We start from the raw sequence: 19,068 nt of genomic DNA on the forward strand, positions 1-19,068 counted from the left end.
GGACTGTATGGAGGGTGTGGTAGGATATCTATGTTGTTCTTCTGCAAAATATCCACAACACCACCAGCAATATGTGGCCTTGCTTTATCGTGGTGCAATAAGAAGCCATTCTTCAGCAATGGATGCTTCCTTTTGACATGCTGTACCATTGTCTGTAAAACATCCACATAGTATGAGCCGTTTACAGTATTCCCGGGTTCTACAGCGTGTTGGTAAACAATGCCTTCGTAGTCAAAAAACATTATGGTCATAACTTTACCAGCCGATTTTACAGTTTTTGCTTTCTTGGGGGGTAGGCGAAGACGGATGCTTCCATTCACTGCTTTGTTGTTTCATTGTAGGGTCATAGTGATACAACTAAGCTTCATCTGCTGTAATGATGCATTTTAAGAAGTTGTCGCCTTCTTATTCAAGTCTTTCTTTCCATTCTGTGCACACATCTACTCAATGCTGCATTTGCTCCGGTGTCAAGAGTTTGGGAATCCATCAGGCACAAACACGTTTTCAGTCCCAAATGTTCAGCCATGATTGAGTGAACACTTCCCACAGAAATATTCAGGACAACATGCTGCTGGCGTACTGTAATTCTGCAATCCTCTTTGATGATAATCGCTGCTGAGTTGATCATTGTCTCTGTGATGGACGTTGAAGGTCTTCCCTCATGTTCAAGATCTTCCACATTTTGCCTTCCTTCCTTAAAAGTTTTATGCCAGCGAAAAACACTTGCCCTCAACATTGTTTCATCATGGAAAGCTTCGCATATCATGCTAAAAGTGTCCAATGCCGATTTTTGCAAACACACACAAAATTTAATCGCATAACGCTGTTCCAAGGACGCTTCCATTTCGACGACTGGTCGTGGCTCTTAGGCGCACCGAAACAAGCTTGTGTTTAGTTTCGGCACATCAGCCCATATACGCCATCTATCAACCTCTTTTGTTAATACAGACAGCAACATTTCTTTATTCCACAGATATTAATATTGTGATGAGTGGTTTCGCGACAGTAAAATTAGTCTTATTACTTATTGAACAGCCCTCATATATCACTTCTGGAGAGACTGTGTTCACTCTATATTAGCCAGGAGAAAATAGTTGCCAACCAAATAGTGGGAATCATTATGAATATATCTTCCTGGAAAAGTGAATTTTCTTTTCTGTAATGTGAAGTTCCATCAGATTTATGAGAAGCTGTCATTCACAATGAGAACATCACATCCTCCTCTTATGTGTTATTAATAGTCGGCCATAAACAAGTAATATGGCTTTTATAAACCTGGTTAATGCAATGATAGGGAAGTTAAAACTGTCTGCATAGCCTGATATATGTATAAGGTGTACCTTCTCTGGACAATTTGTTTCTTATACAACAAAACTAAGTTTCTGAGAACAAAGCTTTACCACCTCATTATAAAATTGGTTAATTCATATTATGCATAGATCCTTGCAAATGTTCTGTGCATGCTAGATTGGATTACCTTTATTTGCTTAATTTTCTTATAAATTGCATTTGATGCCTAGCTTCAGTATGCTCAGTGTCGTATATCTACCATAATTTAGTATTTTTTATAATGGTTTCTGGGCATCTGAATAGTATATTCAGTTTTGATGAATGATAATTCTTGTAGATAAACTTATACGTTGGTTAAACATGGTTTTAAATTTTTCAGGAAATGACAACGTATACTAGAATATTAATTAAAAAAGTTTAAATCAATAACTTCCTTTATTTCGGCAATGTTACATTGCTATCGTCTGGGATCACAAAACTATGATATGTGCATGCAGGCACTAACACTGAGCAAATGAGGCTGAAGAAGGCAAATGAAGTGGGTCCTAATGGTGCCCATAGCGATCTAAATTGAGTTGTCTTGGCTGTTGGGCTGATGTTCTTAGGATGCATGCTTCCCAAATTTGGGGCAGTCTCATGCACCCAAATTTGTGGAGGTTTGGGAAATTTTTTTAGAGCTGAGGCTAATTCCAGGAATAATCTTTCATACTTATATTTGCTGTGGTGTAGTAAAGTGGCTTTCTTCCAGAGTATTCTGTGGTGGGTATCTAGTGCATGGTCCACAAGTCCTGATTGGCTGTATTTGTTAAACCGGATGTAGTCTTTGTGTTCGGATATCTTGATATTAGCTGTCCCGCCTGTCTGGCCGTAGTAGGACAGTTTACAATTGCAAAGGACCTGGTGTACACCAGGTAGGTCTAGGGGAAGTGGCTGGTCTTTGGTGGTGCAGATAAGGGATACCTATTTCTCATATGGTTTGTAACAGGTAGTCAGGTCATATTTTTTTAATGATTTTTGTTAGCTTTTCAGACGTACTCCGGATATAAGGAATGGTGAGAGATTTAGTGTAATCTCTGTTATGAAGGGTGGGGGGTTGTGGTTAACTAGTTTTTCAGTTATCTGAACAGATTAATTTAGCCCTATTATATAGGGTTTTTATAATTCCATATTGTTGTGAGGGTGAATGGGGGGGGGGGGGATTGCTGGTTAATGTATCTACCTGTATGGGTTGGTTTTCTGTAAACAGAGAAAGCCAGGGATCCATCAGGTTGGCATGTAATCAGAGTGTCTAGTAAAGGGAGACTGTTGTTGTCTTCCTTTTCCAAGGTGAACTGGATTCTGGGATGTTGATTGTTTAAGTGTGTTAACAAGTTGTGGAGTGTATCCCAGCCATGTGGCCAAATAGTGAACACATCATCCACATAGCATTGCCATACAGTAGGTTTTTGTGTGGCTGAGTTTAATTTTTTTAATTAATATTCTAGTATATGTTGTCATTTCCTGAAAAATTTAAAGTCAGTGATGTATGATAAATAAATTGTTGTTGTTATAATATTCTCTTAGTTTGCTGCATTTTTTGCTTTTCAAATATACTGATGAGTATTAGTTCATACGAGTCATTTTCTTTTGTGTGTCTATATTAGTTATCTGTGTGTGATATGCCCACACTTGCAGAGAGAAGCAAACAATGAGACATGCAACAGGAACTTTGGCAATTAATGAAATTTAAGAAATTAATAACTTTAATTATGGTTAACTATACATACATTACATATGCAACATTTTGGCTGATGCAAGTAAAGGAAAGCAAAGCCCGGAGTTCTAAAGGAAAGGAAAGCAAAGCAAAGCATGATTGAGTACTTTTGGTAATTGCATTGCAGGTCTGAGGGGCATAAGTTTCCCAGATATGCAGTGGTTTCATGCAGTTACCATCTGCTGAGGTTGAGTCATTCAAATTTATATTTGCTTCTATGAAGTGCCCCTTGCCCCCCCCCCCATACCAAACAAATCCTGTATCCATGGCATGAACTTGGCAGTTGTAGTGGTGTAATCAGATATCATCTCTGCATTCAGGAAGTGAAGCCACAGCTTGTTTATAATCAACAGGAATGCAAAAGCAGGATACAAGATAATGCTGCAAAGGAATATAACAGAACTTATCCTTCAGATAGCAGACAATACCAATTTTATATAGTCTGAAGGTAGTAATATAGTTGTATTTCATGACTTTTGCTAGCATTTCAATGGTTGCCCAAATATATGGAACAGTTATGAATGTAGTGTAAATCAGTAGAGTGGAAAGGCATTAGTGTTCTATTAACCTCCAACAGTAATCATAGCACATGGAATCTAAGAATGTTTCAAATGTGCATGAGCTCAGTAGTGAGGATATCATTATGAGAACAGATGATTTTTGTCCTGTTATTGTTCACTATTACTATTTTCTTCTTTTTGCTAATATGATGTGGATGCTCACTATTTAAATGTGTTAAAAAGTAACTGATGTGTCAGAACTACGTGACCATATGGAGAACATATGGTCTCCATATAGTCACGTGACCATCACCATGATGGGAATGGGGAAATGAAGATTTCGTGTTCTTACTCTGTACTCTCACTATAGTGAATTCCCTTTGAAGGTACCTGTTTGTGATAGCGAGAGAGAATCAAGTGATAGTACTGGTCCTTTTCATTCTCAATCTTTATATTTTTCATTCTCACTTTCTTTATTCTTTTCCAACTGTAGAGCACAAATCACGGATATCTGGAAAGAGTGTTCCGAGTGGTATGGATACACTACTTAGACAACTATTTTGGAAATTTGGAAACTCATTCTTGAGCCATATGAGACTCAAGAATGAGTCTCATATGGCTCAGTCAGAATCAGTTAGTTGGCTGGCCTTTGAAAAGTCAATAACTTTACAGTAAATCTTGTTCACGTGAAAATATGAATGGCAGTGAGCCACTCATTTTCTAGTAGCATAAGAGTGAGTATTCGAAACTCCATGTTTGAGAGCATTTATTTCTTGTTTGAATACTGGGCAATGATGTATGGCTCCAGGATGTAAAAAGGAGACGTGGTAGAAATTTAAAAATCTGACCAACTATGAATCCTTCCTTGTTTTCCTCAGGAATAACAAGAAATTGCTAAAGAAAAAAAAAGAGAGAAAAAAAAGAAAAAAAAAGTTGATTTTTTGTATCCTTGATAGGCTGACCTAATATGTAAGGGAAAGATGATTACTTATTTCTTTGTGTGAATCCCACCCATAAAAGAATGTAAAATCTAGCTAAGAGTTAGACAATCTGGACACCTTACTCTAGATACCAAACATGGTACTTTTTCAAACCACTTCTCTCCAATAAGAAATGTAGTGGTCTCAACATCCAAGTGAGAAACTTTATCTCCCAAATAAAAGATATTTGCAAATATATCAAATGTATGCAAATATAATTGTCAGTGCCCTTGACCATATTGTTTAATTTAAGTCTCAGCTCTGGGTTAGTCCCAAGAGGATGGAAAGAGGGAAAAATAGTTCCATTGCATAAAGGAGGTTCCAAGACTGGTGTTGCAAATTACCAACCGATCAGCATATCTTTAGTCGTTGTCAAGGTATTGGAGAAGTTGGTCAAGAGCAAAATACAGGAATGGATAGATGGAAATGGGATACTGTATGAGGAGAGCAGTGTTGTTTTGTGAAGGGTAGATCATGCCTCAGTAACTTGCTCATGTTTTATAATACAGTGATGGCTGAACTGGATAAGAGCAATTGGATTAGTGATACTGCTTGACTTTGCAAAGGCCTTTGACAGGATACCACATGGAATTCTAATCAGTAAACTGAAGCACATGGGGATGGATCTAGTGTTTGTGAGATGGATAGGAGGGTGGCTGATGGAGAGATATCAAAGAGTAGTTTATTCGAGAGTAGAGTCCAAAAGAAGGCCTGTGACTAGTGGTGTGCTGCAGGGTTCTGTTCTTGGACCACTGCTATTTAATTTGTTCATTAATGATATAGGAAAGGATCTGAGAGGAACTGTTCGGTTATTTGCCGATGATGCCTAGTTTATTTGCCAATGATGCCTAGTTGGATACAGCAATAGTGAATACACATGATGTCAAAATTTTGCAGGATGATTTGGATAGATTGGCCAATTGGGCTAAGGAGAATGGATGTCAGTTTAATGTGGCAAAGTGTAAGGTATGCATTTTGGGGTGAAAAGATTACCAGCAGTATGCCACATTAGTGGAACAGTACTCCAGGAAATTGACGAAGCCAGAGATTTGGAAGTGTTGTTGGTGGATAGTTGAAGTTTACAAGGCACATAGCAAAAGTGGCTAAATCGGCTCATCAGATCACTTAGTTACTGAAGAATACTTTGATGAGCAGAGACAAGTAGGTTATTGTTCCTCTTCATCGAGCCTTGATAAGACCCCATCTTGACTACTGTACACAGATCTGGATACCAGGGTTTGTTGGTGATGGAGTTGAGGTAGATAGGATCCAGAGGTGAGTGACCAAGATGGTAGCTGGTCTATGGAATGAATCTTATGAGAACAGGTTGAAGATTTGAGTTACAGAAATTGATTGATAGGCAGAAAAGGGGCGATATGATTGCGATATTCAAATTACTGAGGGATTTTTACGAGATTAATTCAGAGGAAAATTTTCAGAACAGGTCTGGTGGTGAGAGAACTAGGGGCCATTCATGGAAACTGAGCAAGAGTGTGGTTAGCAAGGGTGTTAGAACTAGGTTTTTTTACTTGAAGAGTGGTGAATGAGTGGAATAGGCTGCCAGAGTCTGTTCTGGGAGCCATGCCTGTGAATGAGTTCAAAGCAAAGTATGATAGATACTGTGCAAATGCTGACTAGTTCTTGACGTGATATTTAGGGCCTCCCTCGATGAGTCAAAGGACTCCTTGGAGTTGCCCATAATAATATTAGTAATATATATCTGCTACTGGAGCTGATTCCACAGCTCACTGATTTGAGAGTGGAAGCACTATTACTTTCCCAACAATGCTGGCAAATTCCAAATATACTACATATCTGATTGTACATTCCACGGGCATATACCTAGTAGGTAAAAGGTTACCTTTATAAAAAAATAAATAAAATACTGCAAGGTCTGTTAAAAAAACCTGTCAAGCTCTATTATCCTTGACAGGTTTTCTAAATTACTAAAGGTACTCCCTTACAGAAAACTGCTTAAAAACCATAAACTGGGACGGGATATCAGAATGCAACCTCTTGATTTCCTGGCAATGAAATGTGTTGTGAAATATCAAATCAGAAGTTATACTCATTGGATATAAATCATATTCAAACCTGAAATATCATTCTTATGTTAATAGTCATTAAGTTATTTACTAAAATAAAGAGCCAAAAGGCTTCATTTCGGCAATGCAAAATTATATAAATCAAGAGGATATTAAATCCAACATTATTTCAAAGCCGAATACAGAAACTATACGTTTCGTATATTTCTTGACCAGAGAGCTTACAGGAACAAACTCATCGGCATTTACAAGTTGTCCTAGCTGGACCTTACAGGAGACATGATCGCTTTGCCCAAGCATCCTTTCTCCTATTGGTCCATTTTGATAAGGTTTCGCTGGCCTGACAGCTGTTTCAAACTGGTTTGGTTTTTATCAGAGTCCAGGCAGAAACATTAAAAGAGCAAAAACTCTCAATACTAAGAAACTCTAAGTGTCAAGAGAGGTGTATTTTTCATAAGCAAACTCATTTTTCCATATTTTGTTTAATTTATTCATATTAGACCATCCTATATTAAGTCTATATTTTACTATTTCTGTGTTGTCAAGGTTATGGGTAATGAGACTGCCAAGATATGTAAATTGCTTCACCTGTTGAGGTACATGATTTTCTAAGCTTATTGAATTTTTTTTCACATCTCTTCCTATTTTCATTGTTTTAGTGTTATTTAGAATGATTTTTATACCAAAAGTTTTGCACTCTTCATTTAGAATTTTTATTGTCTTTTCCAACTGTGCTGTAGATTCTGCAATAATAATATCATCAACATATGTAATGTGGTTGATATTTGTGCCATTTATTTGTAGACCTGGTTCTTCAACTATGGTTTTGCAAATTTCTTTGAGATAGACAATAAATAAATTTGGTGAGAGTGTGCAACTCTGTGCGACTCCTTTTCCTACATGAATTTGTCTGTTTTTATTTTATTAAACTTGACAGTTGCTTTGGTATCTTTATACTAATTTATAATAAAAGCTTGTATTTCTAAATCTAACATCATAGATTTTAAGATGTTTATCATTTTGTTCCTGTCATTGGAATCAAATGCTTGACGTCAATAAAACTGCAACATATAGGTAAGCTGTATGCCCAGTACTTTTCAGCCAAGCTATAACTGTAAATACATGGTCTATGTCCTTCTCCTCTACAAACAGATGGGGCTTACTTTCATGGGTTTGTATACTTCAGACAAGTGAGAAATAGATCAGTAAGAAGGGGACACTTTCAAAAGGTATGTTTATCTTACCATATTTTAAGTAGCTTCTTCCTTTATCTTCTAATAATATAGTCACTTCTCATTGTAACAAATTTTGTTGCAGTGAATTTACTCATTATAACAAATTACTGAAAAGATCTAGCCAAAGTCTTATAGCAGCAGTACTATGCTAAAGAACTTTGGTTTGGTTATTTGAGTGTGTCTAATGAGAGTCAACTATATGTATGATATAATTCTCTATGAAATGGGAAGAGGGAGAACCAAGTTATGACACTGAAAATAAATTGTACACAACACATGTTGAAAAGTTCTAGTGACATCACCGGAATGAGATCACTGGATCATGTTCCCAACATCATTAGCACTAACAAGGAATTCCAAACTAAACTGTTAATCATTTGGTGTTTGTGTATAGACATAGCAAGCTGCATCCTTACTTCTTCGTATATGAGATGCTACCCAAAAGTTTGCAGAATTTGAATAGTGCATGTGAACAGGTTGTAGTACATCCTTTCACTGCCATAAGTGGCGAGCAGTACCCTTTTGTGAATCAGCATGGCAAGAGCTGGCAAGCTGAGCAGCTGCATTTCTTGGGTTAGGTGCATTTTGTAACATCGTGGTTTAGTGATTTTCTTCAACTGAAGTGGCATATTTTAAGAAGCGAAGAATATGCATCCAATTTTACTTCGACCTCAAAAAAAAAAAAAAAAAACTGCAGAAACCCACCCACCAAATACTTTAGTGTAAAAAAAAGCGTGTCAGGTTCACAGTGATGTCAAGTTGATGTTAACTATTTTTTGACATCCAAGATATTGTCCACAAGGAACACCCCCCCCCCCAGATCAAACTGTCAACAGACAGTTTCATTGTGATGTTCTGAAGCAGCTAAAGGAAAGCATTCAGAAGAGATGTTCAGAAAAGTGGAGGAGTTGACTGCGTTCACCACCATGACAACACACCTGCTCACGCATCACTTGTTGTTAGACAATTCCTGGCTTCCAGAAACATCATGTTTCTGGAAACATGAAACCTTGCTCCCTGCAACTTTTTCACGTTTCCCAAGATGAACTTCTGGCTGAAAGGGGTGTAGTTTTGAATCGATTAAAGAGATCCAAGCGCACGCACGCATGCACACACACAGACTTGAGGATCTTCAGGAATGCACGGAATCATGGAGAAAATACTGAGATCACTGCAGACACACTCATGGGACTACTTTGAAGGAGACAGTGACAAGGAGTAGGAGTAAGACCCAGATGTGGATGGATTGATAAAGTAAAAAGCACCTTTAAAAGACCGAAATATCATCATCATCATCAAATTCCTGCCATGTACCCTCAAGGGGTGTACAGGATATGACAGTACTACATGAAAAAATTACATCATTACTAACTTCCTATCTACAATTTTCCTCCAAATCAGTCTGTTACTTGTCAAGACTCCAACATTATCAGATTTTATATTTCTATCGTCTAAGGCACTTTGTACCGTATCAATCCACCTATATCTTGGTCTTCCTCTGCGTCGTTTTCCTGCCAACCTGGCAGAGAACACTTGTTTTGCTAATCTTTCCTCTCCCATTCTATTTAAGTGACCATACCACCTGAGATTAGCTCTGCTAACACATTCCTGGATGCTGACAATGTCAAGTTCTTTCCAAATATCCTCATTTTTAATATGATATTGCCATTGATGCCATCTGTTCATGCCTCTAATCTTTCTCAGGACTCTCATATCTGCGGTCTCTAGTCTTTGGTCAAGTGTTTTACTTCTGACCCAGCTCTCAGATCCATAAGTTAAAACTGGGTTGAACACTGTCTTGTATACAGCTAATTTAGTGTTCCGACTAATTTCTTTCTTATTCCATATGAATTTATTCAATTGACTTCCCACCATACCAGCTTTGCTAATTCTGTTGTCTATTTCTATATTTAATTTACCATCTTCAGTAAAAATCGTGCCTAAGTAGCTGAAATGTTTTACTTGTTCCACAGGTTCTCCATTCACAACACAGTTGACATTTTCAATGATTCTGCCTATTTTCATTGTCTTTGTCTTTTTATTGCTGACCTTCATACCATATCTATTACAACAGTTATTCAATTTAGTCAGGGAATCTTGCAAACTTGTAATGGATTTATTTAGAAGTATAACATGGTCCACATAAAGCAAAGAGCTGACATTAATATCTCCAATTCTGACATCATGTTTAATACCACTTTCCTTCATAATGTGATCCATATAGATAATGAATAACAGAGGGGATAATGTACCTCCTTGTCTCACACCAGATTTAACATTAAACCATCTTCCTGTACTTCCTTCAATTCTAACTGCTGACTTACAACTCAAATAAAGACTAAGTATTGCTTGATATAACGCCCCATTGACACCATATAACTGTAGCGTATCAAATAGCTTCTCGCTTGGCACCTTGTCGTATGCCTTTTCCAAATCAACAAAACTTAAATACAGATCTTTGTTATATTCCCATGATTTCTCAACTATTTGTCGTAAAGTGAAGATCTGATCCTGACAGCCTCTATTTGGCCTGAATCCAGATTGTTCTTCACCAAGCTTTTCTTCCACAATTCTTCTCAACCGTTTCTCAAGTATACTTGCATAGATCTTGCCAGGAACACTCAGTAGGGAAATACCTCTGTAATTCTCACATTCAGTTTTATTTCCCTTTTTATACATGGGTACTATGAGAGCTCTACTCCAATCATCGGGAATTCGTCCCTCTGTCCAGGCTTTCTGAACTATGCAGTGCAGCCACTGTAAGACTCTTATACCACCATACTTCAGCATTTCTGGTCGAATATCATCTACTCCTGCTGCCTTTCCACATTTCAAGCCTTTGATGGCTTTTTCTACTTCAAGTATGGATATGTATTCCTGACTGCATGCCTGGTCAGTGTTTTTTATCACTGTGCTGTCATCACTGCTTGTTTCATTTAGCAGTTTTTCAAAGTAATTACTCCATACTTCAAGGATATCTTTTTCTCCTGTTTTCATGTCACCTTTATCATCTCTAACTCCTTTTACAGCACTCTTTCCTCCATTCCTAAGCTTCTTCAACAACCTCCAGAATATTTTGCCACCTTCTTGATATTTATTTTCTATATTCTTGCCAAAGTCCTCCCATGACTTTTGTTTAGCTAGATTTACACACTGTTTAGCTTTCTTACATTTGTCTCTGTATTCTGTAAGAGTAAAAGCCGACTTATTTGCCAGGAACTTTTGATATGCTTTCTTCTTTTCCTTCACTGCCTCTTTAACTTCCTGTGTCCACCAGGGAGTTCTGATTTTTTTATCCTTGCACACGACCTCACCACATGCCTCTCTGGCAGAATCAATCAATGTTTCCTTCAGCGTTTGCCACTGAATCTCCAAGGTTTGATTCCTGTTCTCAAAGTCTTTCATTTTCTTTTCAATAATCTTTCTGTATTTTAGTCTACAGTTCACATCTGAGAGCTGCTCAACTTTTATTCGCTTTAAAACTTTCTTACATGTTATTCTTTTCAATATGAAATTCAATTTTATCCTGCTCAAGACTAAATAGTGATCACTTCCAATTTCAAATCCTCTGTACACTCTGGTGTCCTGCACCAGGGAGAAAACATCACTATCAACAATAACATAGTCAATGAGACTTTTCTTATTCTTAGCCTCTTCTCTCCATGTGAATTTGTGCACATTTGTATGTTGGAACATGGTGTTAGTAATAACCAGTCCACGTCCTGAGCAGAAATCCAACAGATATTTGCCATTATTATTAGCTTTGCTCTTTTCTCCAAATTTTCCCAAAATATTTTTGTATGTCTCACAATCATTTCCTACTCTGCTATTTAGATTCCCAACAAGGAAGAAAGATCAAAGTCAGAATCAATACAGCAATATCAAAAGAGCGGAGAACCTGGGCTGGTGTTCCCCAGGGCTCAGTACTCAGTCCCTTACTATTCCTTCTATATGTCAATAATATTCATCCCTACCTTACAGAAGACACAAAAGTAACTTGCTATGCAGATGATATAGCCATCTGGCACACTAGTGCTAAAATCAAAGAATCAGAGGAAATTCTAAACAAATCCATGAGAGGATTAGAAAAATGGTCAAACGAACTCAAACTTAAAATCAACCCAGACAAAACAAAACTAAGTACATTTAGTACAGACAGGAAAAATAGACATTCCTACAATCCCAAAGTCATGATCAATAACAAGCTAATTGAAAAAGTCACAAATCCAAAATACCTTGGTATTACGCTTGATCAGGAATTACGTTTTGCACAACACATCTCTAACACTTCCAACAGAGCTCTAAAAAAATTAAATATACTGAAAAGGCTTTGTGGAACAAATTGGGGTGCAAAGCCAAAAATCCTCAAAACTACTTACACTACACTAATAAGGCCAATAATGGAATATGCAGCACCTATCTGGTCACCTTCGGCTTCATCGGTAAAGAAAAACCTAGACAAAATACAAGCAAAAGCATCCAAGATTATCATTGGTGCAGTCTCATCCACTAACAACATCAGAGCCCAACAGGAATGTGGGCTTGACCTGCTGGAGGACAGACGAAAATTTGCCACCATAAAATTCATAAATAATATCAGAAGCTACCAAAGTGATCATGTCTCCCTAAAAACCTATGAACATTGGAACCAAATTTGCAGACTTCACAGATCATCGACTTTACAATATGATGACACTATCAGGAAAGAAATAGGTCTTGATCAGCTAAATGTCCACATAAACAAAGAACCTCTATTTTCCAGTCCTTTACCTTCAAATACCTTCATAAATCTAAACCTTACCAAACTCTGTACAAAAAAAGAACCAAAAGAAATGCTTAAAGAAAAAGGCCTAAATACCATCAACCTTCTTTCATCCTCCAAACAGGTTATTTGTTATACCGATGGATCATCAGACACCAATATGATTAATGGAGGCGCTGGTGTTCTCCTTCTACTCCCGAAAGGTGAAAAACTTTCAATAAAAGTTGGATCTGGGAGAATCGCTTCCAATTTTACCAGCGAACTCTACGCAATAATTAAAGCACTAGAAGCCTACTTAAATCTATCATCATCTCAACAATCTGAAGGAATTATAATTTACAGTGACTCAAGATCAGCTATGGAGGCAATCAAAAATGGCAATACCAAGCTCACACAAGACATCCATAAACTCTTAAATCATCTAAAGTGTTTAGGTAAAAGTTGCATTCTACAATGGATTCCTGCTCATGTAGGCATTGATTACAACGAAGCAGCTGATAAATTAGCAAAAGAGGCCAGAGAACTCAACCAAGAAACTCATATGATAACTCTTGCTGATGCCAATGCACTAGCAAAAGCTAAACTAATTCCATTGAAATCAGTGATACAACATCAAATTCCCGAGATCAATGCTGACAGAAGGACCTCCACTACGATAGCAAGACTACGAACAGGACATTATAGAGGAATGAAGATCAATACAGATGATACGAGAACATATAGAAACTGCAACAACTGCCCCAATACGGAACTGACACCCACTCACATCTTTACCTGTCCAGCAATTACAGCAGCCTTGCAAGAAATAGATCCTAATCCTGAACAACAGCTCTATACAAACAAAATCACAGACATAGCCAAAGCAGTACAAAGAGTGCACGGAAACATCTAAGACTCTTCAAAGGACAAGACAACAACAACAACAACAAGGACCAATTTTTCCTTTTTCATTGTGTCAGTTGCTTCTTCTAAAGCCTCAAAAAATTCCTCCACTTCTACCTTAGTAGAGCCTTTTGTGGGACCATAGGCACAAATAAGTCTCATTGTCCAGTTCCCCATTCTCATATTTGCCCACATTACTCTACTTGAGACTGACTGCCATTCAAGAAGATTAGCCTCATATTTTGTGTTGAATACTATGGCTACTCCTTCTTTTCCTTGATTGTCATTGCCTGAATATAACATTTTGTATTTATTGCTCAGAAAGATCTCACCAGTTTTGGTCTTTTTTGTTTCAGTCACCCCTATTCGCGCGGTTAGCCTAGTGGCTATGCGCTTCGCAACCATATGTCTGGGGAAGGAGTGTCCTAGGTTCGATTCCCGTCGGTGACGTGAGGAGCTGAAGGATCTTCATCAGCCATAGCCAAGTTAGTCAGTCTTGGGCGTGGACAGCAGAGTTTTTTCCCCAGTTTTTTCTTGGGTTTTTCATCCTGCAAAGCAGGCAAACTGGCTTTGAGAACTCAACACTACAGGCCATAGGATACACCGGGACATAAGGCTGACCACCTTATCCTGTAAACGGAGTGCAGTCCGATGATCAATGGACCCTCGACACCGCAAGGTAAAAGAGGGCATAAGGAAGATGATGATGATGACCCCTATTATGTCGATCTGGTACTTATCTAATTCCTCAGCTAGCTCCATTTCTTTGCCATTCAGGCTTCTTACGTTGATAGTACCGATCTTTAACTCTGGTGATGTTGAGTTGGGGTTTGTTTTCAGATTTGTTCCAGTAGCTGACTTTTCGCTGTTCGTCCTGATTCCCTGGCAAAAACAACAGGGGCCTTGTTTAACCGGGCGACGCCCCAGCCGGCATGAAATTTTGTCATGTTGTACCATCATTTTTTATTTTGGTTTAACCAATAAGAATACAATTTAGTCGGCTAAATCCCAAATTGCCAGCCCATCCTCGTTCGTTCAGTATCAAAGTAGATACCCAACAGGGTGCACCACGAGAAGGTGAGGATTGGACGTTTGGGCCGAAGCCCTGGTCGGTTCTCCGCATTCGTTTAAAGGCTATGTGGAGGTCTCCTCTCAGTTATACAGCTTTGACCCTTAAGCACCCCCAAAAGACCGAAATATTAGATCTGATAATATTGGAATCTTGAAAGATAACAGATTAATTTGGAGAAAAATTGTTGATCGGAAGTTAATAATGGTGTAAATTTTTCATGTGGTGTACTAACATAATTATCCTCTACACCTCCTGAGAATACATATCAGGAATTTGACAATGGTGATTGTTGACCTACTAGGTCTGAAGCCTACTTTATCTATTCCTGTTATCAAATTCATTAAAGTCTGGATTCTATTTTGTATAATGTGTGTGAAGATTTTGTAGTAGCTATGGCTTAGCAATGTTATGAGTCTATAATTTTCACACCTTCATTTATCTCCCTTTTTGAAAATGTACTATGGATGCCTGTCTTCCAAGCATCTGTAATTTCAACAGATGATTGTATGTTTAGCAGGAAGTTCATCATAACCATCATTTTCATCAGGTTTATCATTTTGTGACTTGGCTAAATTCATTTGGTTTATTGCATTCAAAAGTTCTTCTTTTATAATAGATGGTGCTTTTCTCTTTCTGTCTCTTCATTTGTGATTTCCCAGACTTCTTCCCTCTGGAAAAGTAATCAGGTAATATTTGTTTCATTTTTTTTCTTTTTTAATCTCTTGATTAAAAAGAAAAAAACCGAAAGTCTGTTTTTGTTAATTCTTTTGTAATTTTATATGCAGTCTTGCTATCATTCTTTTTATTGGCATCTACATATATTTTTGCTTTTTTTTTCTTCCAACCAAGCATTTTTGACAGATCTGCACATTCTATCTATTTTGTTCTTCAGTCTCTTATAATTATGCTTATTTTATTTTCTCTGTTCAAATTATGTTTGGCAGCTATTTTTTATTTCTTCTAAGGTTTCCAAAATTAATGAAATTATCCACTAGTTATTTGCTTTAATTTGTGACCAAGTTTTTTTTTTTTTAATGACATTTATCATTATTGATCTAGCCTGTTTCAATATATTTTCTACACTGTTAAAAATCATTTTCTTTAACTCTGTTAAAGAACCCCAATGACCAAACCTAATGGAAATGCTTTAAGACAGTTACAAATAAGTTAGTGAATAATCTTGCTGGAAATATTCTGCTAGGTATTCATGGAGAAAATCTCAGTACTGGAGTTTGGGAGCAACTGACGAGGCCACAATTTGCAGAGTATCATCATCAGCAAATTCCTGACATGCACCCAAATATATTGAAAATGAAAATGAAAAATATTTTTGTACATATATTTCTATCCAATGAATCAACTGATGTTTAGGATCTAAGATATCTTTAAGAATTTAAACCAGAGGAGCAAAATTTTTTCTTCACTCGGTTAAATTGTTTTTGACCTATCCTCAGCTACTCTGGACAGTCTCTCAGAGCTCATGCCAGTCCACTGTCTGATGTCTGTCAGCCAAGTTTTCTTCATCTTCCTTTTTATAATCAATTGAAATATCTTATATTTTTCATTACGAAGTAGGTGACCAAGATATGCAGTTTTCCTTCTTTTTATGGTATCTAAAAGTTCATGTGATTTCCCCATTTTTTCCAGTACTTCCTGACTGGACATTTTTGCTTCCATGGGATTTTTTACATTCGTCTGTATAACTACATCTCAAAGGCTTCAAGTCTTTTTATTGATGTTGTCTTCAAGGTCCAAGTTTCTGCACCATACAGCAGTACAGACCCTACATAGCATTTAACCATGAGTACTCTAAGCTCTAAATTTAAACTGCAGTTACACAGTGTTGATTTCATCAAAAGAAAATTTTTTCTTACCATTTGAATTCTAACTTTTATTTCCATTTCTGGAGTGCAATCTTCATTTAACCAGCATCCGAGATATTTAAACTTTGCCACTCTTTCTATTTGTTTCCCATTTAAAGAAATGAATTAAGAATCGGTTTCTTGCTTATGACCATGAAATTAGTTTTGTTGATATTTAATTTTAATCCAATTTTTTCACTCTCTTCATTCACTAGTTCCAGGAGATTTTGAAGATCCCGAATATTATCAGCCATGAGAGCTGTGTCATCAGCATATCGGATGTTACTGATGATTTCACCATTTACATTAATCCCTTCCTTTTTAAGACTTTTTGAAATATGGCTTCTGAGTATATGTTAAAAAGAAGAGGTGACAGCACACATCCTTGCCTTACTGCTTGTGTGATGTTAATGAAGTCTGTAATAATGTCATCAACTAGAACAGATGCCTTTTGGTTCCAATATAAGTTTTCAATGATCTTGATGTCTTTACCATTTAATCCAATTATTTTTAATAGTGCAATCATTGTAGCATGTTGGACTTCATCAAACGCTTTCTCAAAATCAATGAAGCAAATGAATACTTCTTTGTTTTGGTCAATACATTTTTGGAATAAGATTTGAGAACAGAAAAGAGCCTCTCTTATTCCCAAACCGCTTCTAAAGCCGAATTGGGTATCACTGATGGTGTTTTACTCATTAGGCTGATCATTCTATAGTCATTACAAGTTTTTGCATCTGCTTTTTTAGGTAGCATGATGAAGGTTGACTGCAACCAGTCTTGAGGGATTATGCCTATATCGTAGATCTTATTAAATAGCTTTACTAATATATTAATGTTGTCACCTTCTGATAACTTTACTATTTCTGCTGGTATTCTATCCAGGCATAAGGCTATACCATTTTTAGCTGAGTTCAGTGACAATGCTACCTCTGATCTTAGAATGCATGACCCTTCCATCTGTTGATAAGTATTTTCTGGGTTCTGTCTGTTCTCAGTAAAGAGTTCTTCTATATATTTCACCCATTCTTGTATTTTGTCATCCTTTTCGGATATTATTTCTCCCTTTTTGTTTCGAAGAATACATATTTGTTTATTCTTAAATATACCTGAGGTCTCTTTTTTTGTGTAGATTAAAATTGTCATGCTTTTCCTGTAGAATTTCTATTTCTTTACATTTTTCATTCATACAGATTTCTTTTGCTTCTTTGATCTTTGTTTAATAATTTTCTGAACCTCTTTATATTTTGTTGGAACTATGATTTTTATATGATCTACGTTGATCCATGAGAGAAAGAATTTCATCAGTTATCCAATCTTTCTTGTTTACTGCTCTATTAGGACACAAGGTATTGGTACAATTCTCTATGAAGACAGATTTTAATTTGTCTCATGATTTGTCAACCCTCATGACATGATCATCCTTGATAAGTGCTAGCTTTTGATTCAGATCTTGACTCAATTTGTTTCTTATCTCTAGGTTTTTTTCATCATCATCAAATTCCTGCCATGTACTTTCAAGGGGTGTACAGGATATGATAGTACTACATGAAAAATTTACATCATTACTAACTTCCTATCTACAATTTTCCTCCAAATCAGTCTGTTACTTGTCAAGACGCTAACATTAACAGATCTTATGTTTCTATCATTTAAGGCACTTTGTACAGTATCAATCCACCTATATCTTGGTCTTTCTCTGGATCATTTTCCTGCCAATCTTGCGGAGAACACTTGTTTTGCTAATCTTTCCTGGTTCATTCTATTTAAGTGACCATACCACACCTGAGATGCCGACAAAGTATAACATCGTCGGCATAAAGCAAAGAGATGACATTAACATCTCCAATTTTGATATCATGTTTAATACCACTTTCCTTCATAATGTGATCCATATAGATAATGAGTAACAGAGGGGATAATGTACCTCCTTGTCTCACACCAGATTTAACATTAAACCATCTTCCTGTACTTCCTTCAATTCTAACTGATGACTTACAACTCAAATAAAGACTAAGTATTGCTTGATATAATGCCCCATTGAAACCATATAACTGTAGCATATCAAATAACTTCTCTCTTGGCACCTTGTCATATGCCTTTTCCAGATCAACAAAACTTAAGTATAGATCTTTGTTATATTCCTATGCTTTCTCAACTATTTGTTATAAAGTGAAGATCTGATCCTGACGGCCTCTATTTGGCCTGAATCCAGCTTGTTCTTCACACGCTTTTCTTCCACAATTCTTCTCAAGCATTTCTCAAGTATATTTGCATATATCTTACCAGGAACACTCATTAATGAAATACCTCTGTAATTCTCACATTCACTTTTATTTCCCTTTTTATATATGGATACTTTGAGAGCTCTACTCCAATCATCGGGAATTCGTCCCTCTGTCCAGGCTTTCTGAACTATGCAGTGCAGCCACTGTAAGACTTTTATACCACATACTTCAGCATTTCTGGTCGAATATCATCTACTCCTGCTGCCTTTCCACATTTCAAGCCTTTGATGGCTTTTTTCTACTTCAAGTATGGATATGTATTCCTGACTGTATGCCTGTTAAGTGTTTACTCCATACTTCAAGGATATCTTTTTCTCTCGTTTTCATGTCACCTTTATCATCTCTAACTCCTTTTAGAGCACTCTTTCCTCCATTTCTAAGCTTCTTCAACAACCTCCA

The 19,068-nt window shown here is 36.9% G+C and overlaps 1 protein-coding gene across 2 annotated transcripts in view; it reads right to left on the reverse strand.

Annotated features, from left to right (window-relative positions):
• LOC150095348 (ubiquitin-conjugating enzyme E2 W) overlaps positions 1-19,068 on the reverse strand; it is a 170,053-nt gene that overhangs the window by 130,112 nt on the left and 20,873 nt on the right. Inside the window, exon 3 of one of the 2 annotated variants that reach the window (XM_090410011.1) lies at positions 12,183-12,257. The exons of the other annotated variant lie outside the window; for it this stretch is intronic. Coding sequence (XP_090266137.1) covers positions 12,183-12,257 — 75 coding nt within the window. The remainder of the gene's footprint in view (positions 1-12,182; positions 12,258-19,068) is intronic. 2 annotated transcript variants of the gene reach the window in all.

Source organism: Typopeltis vanoorti, chromosome 20, assembly GCF_054136105.1.
Source record: "Typopeltis vanoorti isolate ZY-2024b chromosome 20, IOZ_Tvanoo_1.0, whole genome shotgun sequence".
Lineage (NCBI taxonomy): Eukaryota > Metazoa > Arthropoda > Arachnida > Uropygi > Thelyphonidae > Typopeltis > Typopeltis vanoorti.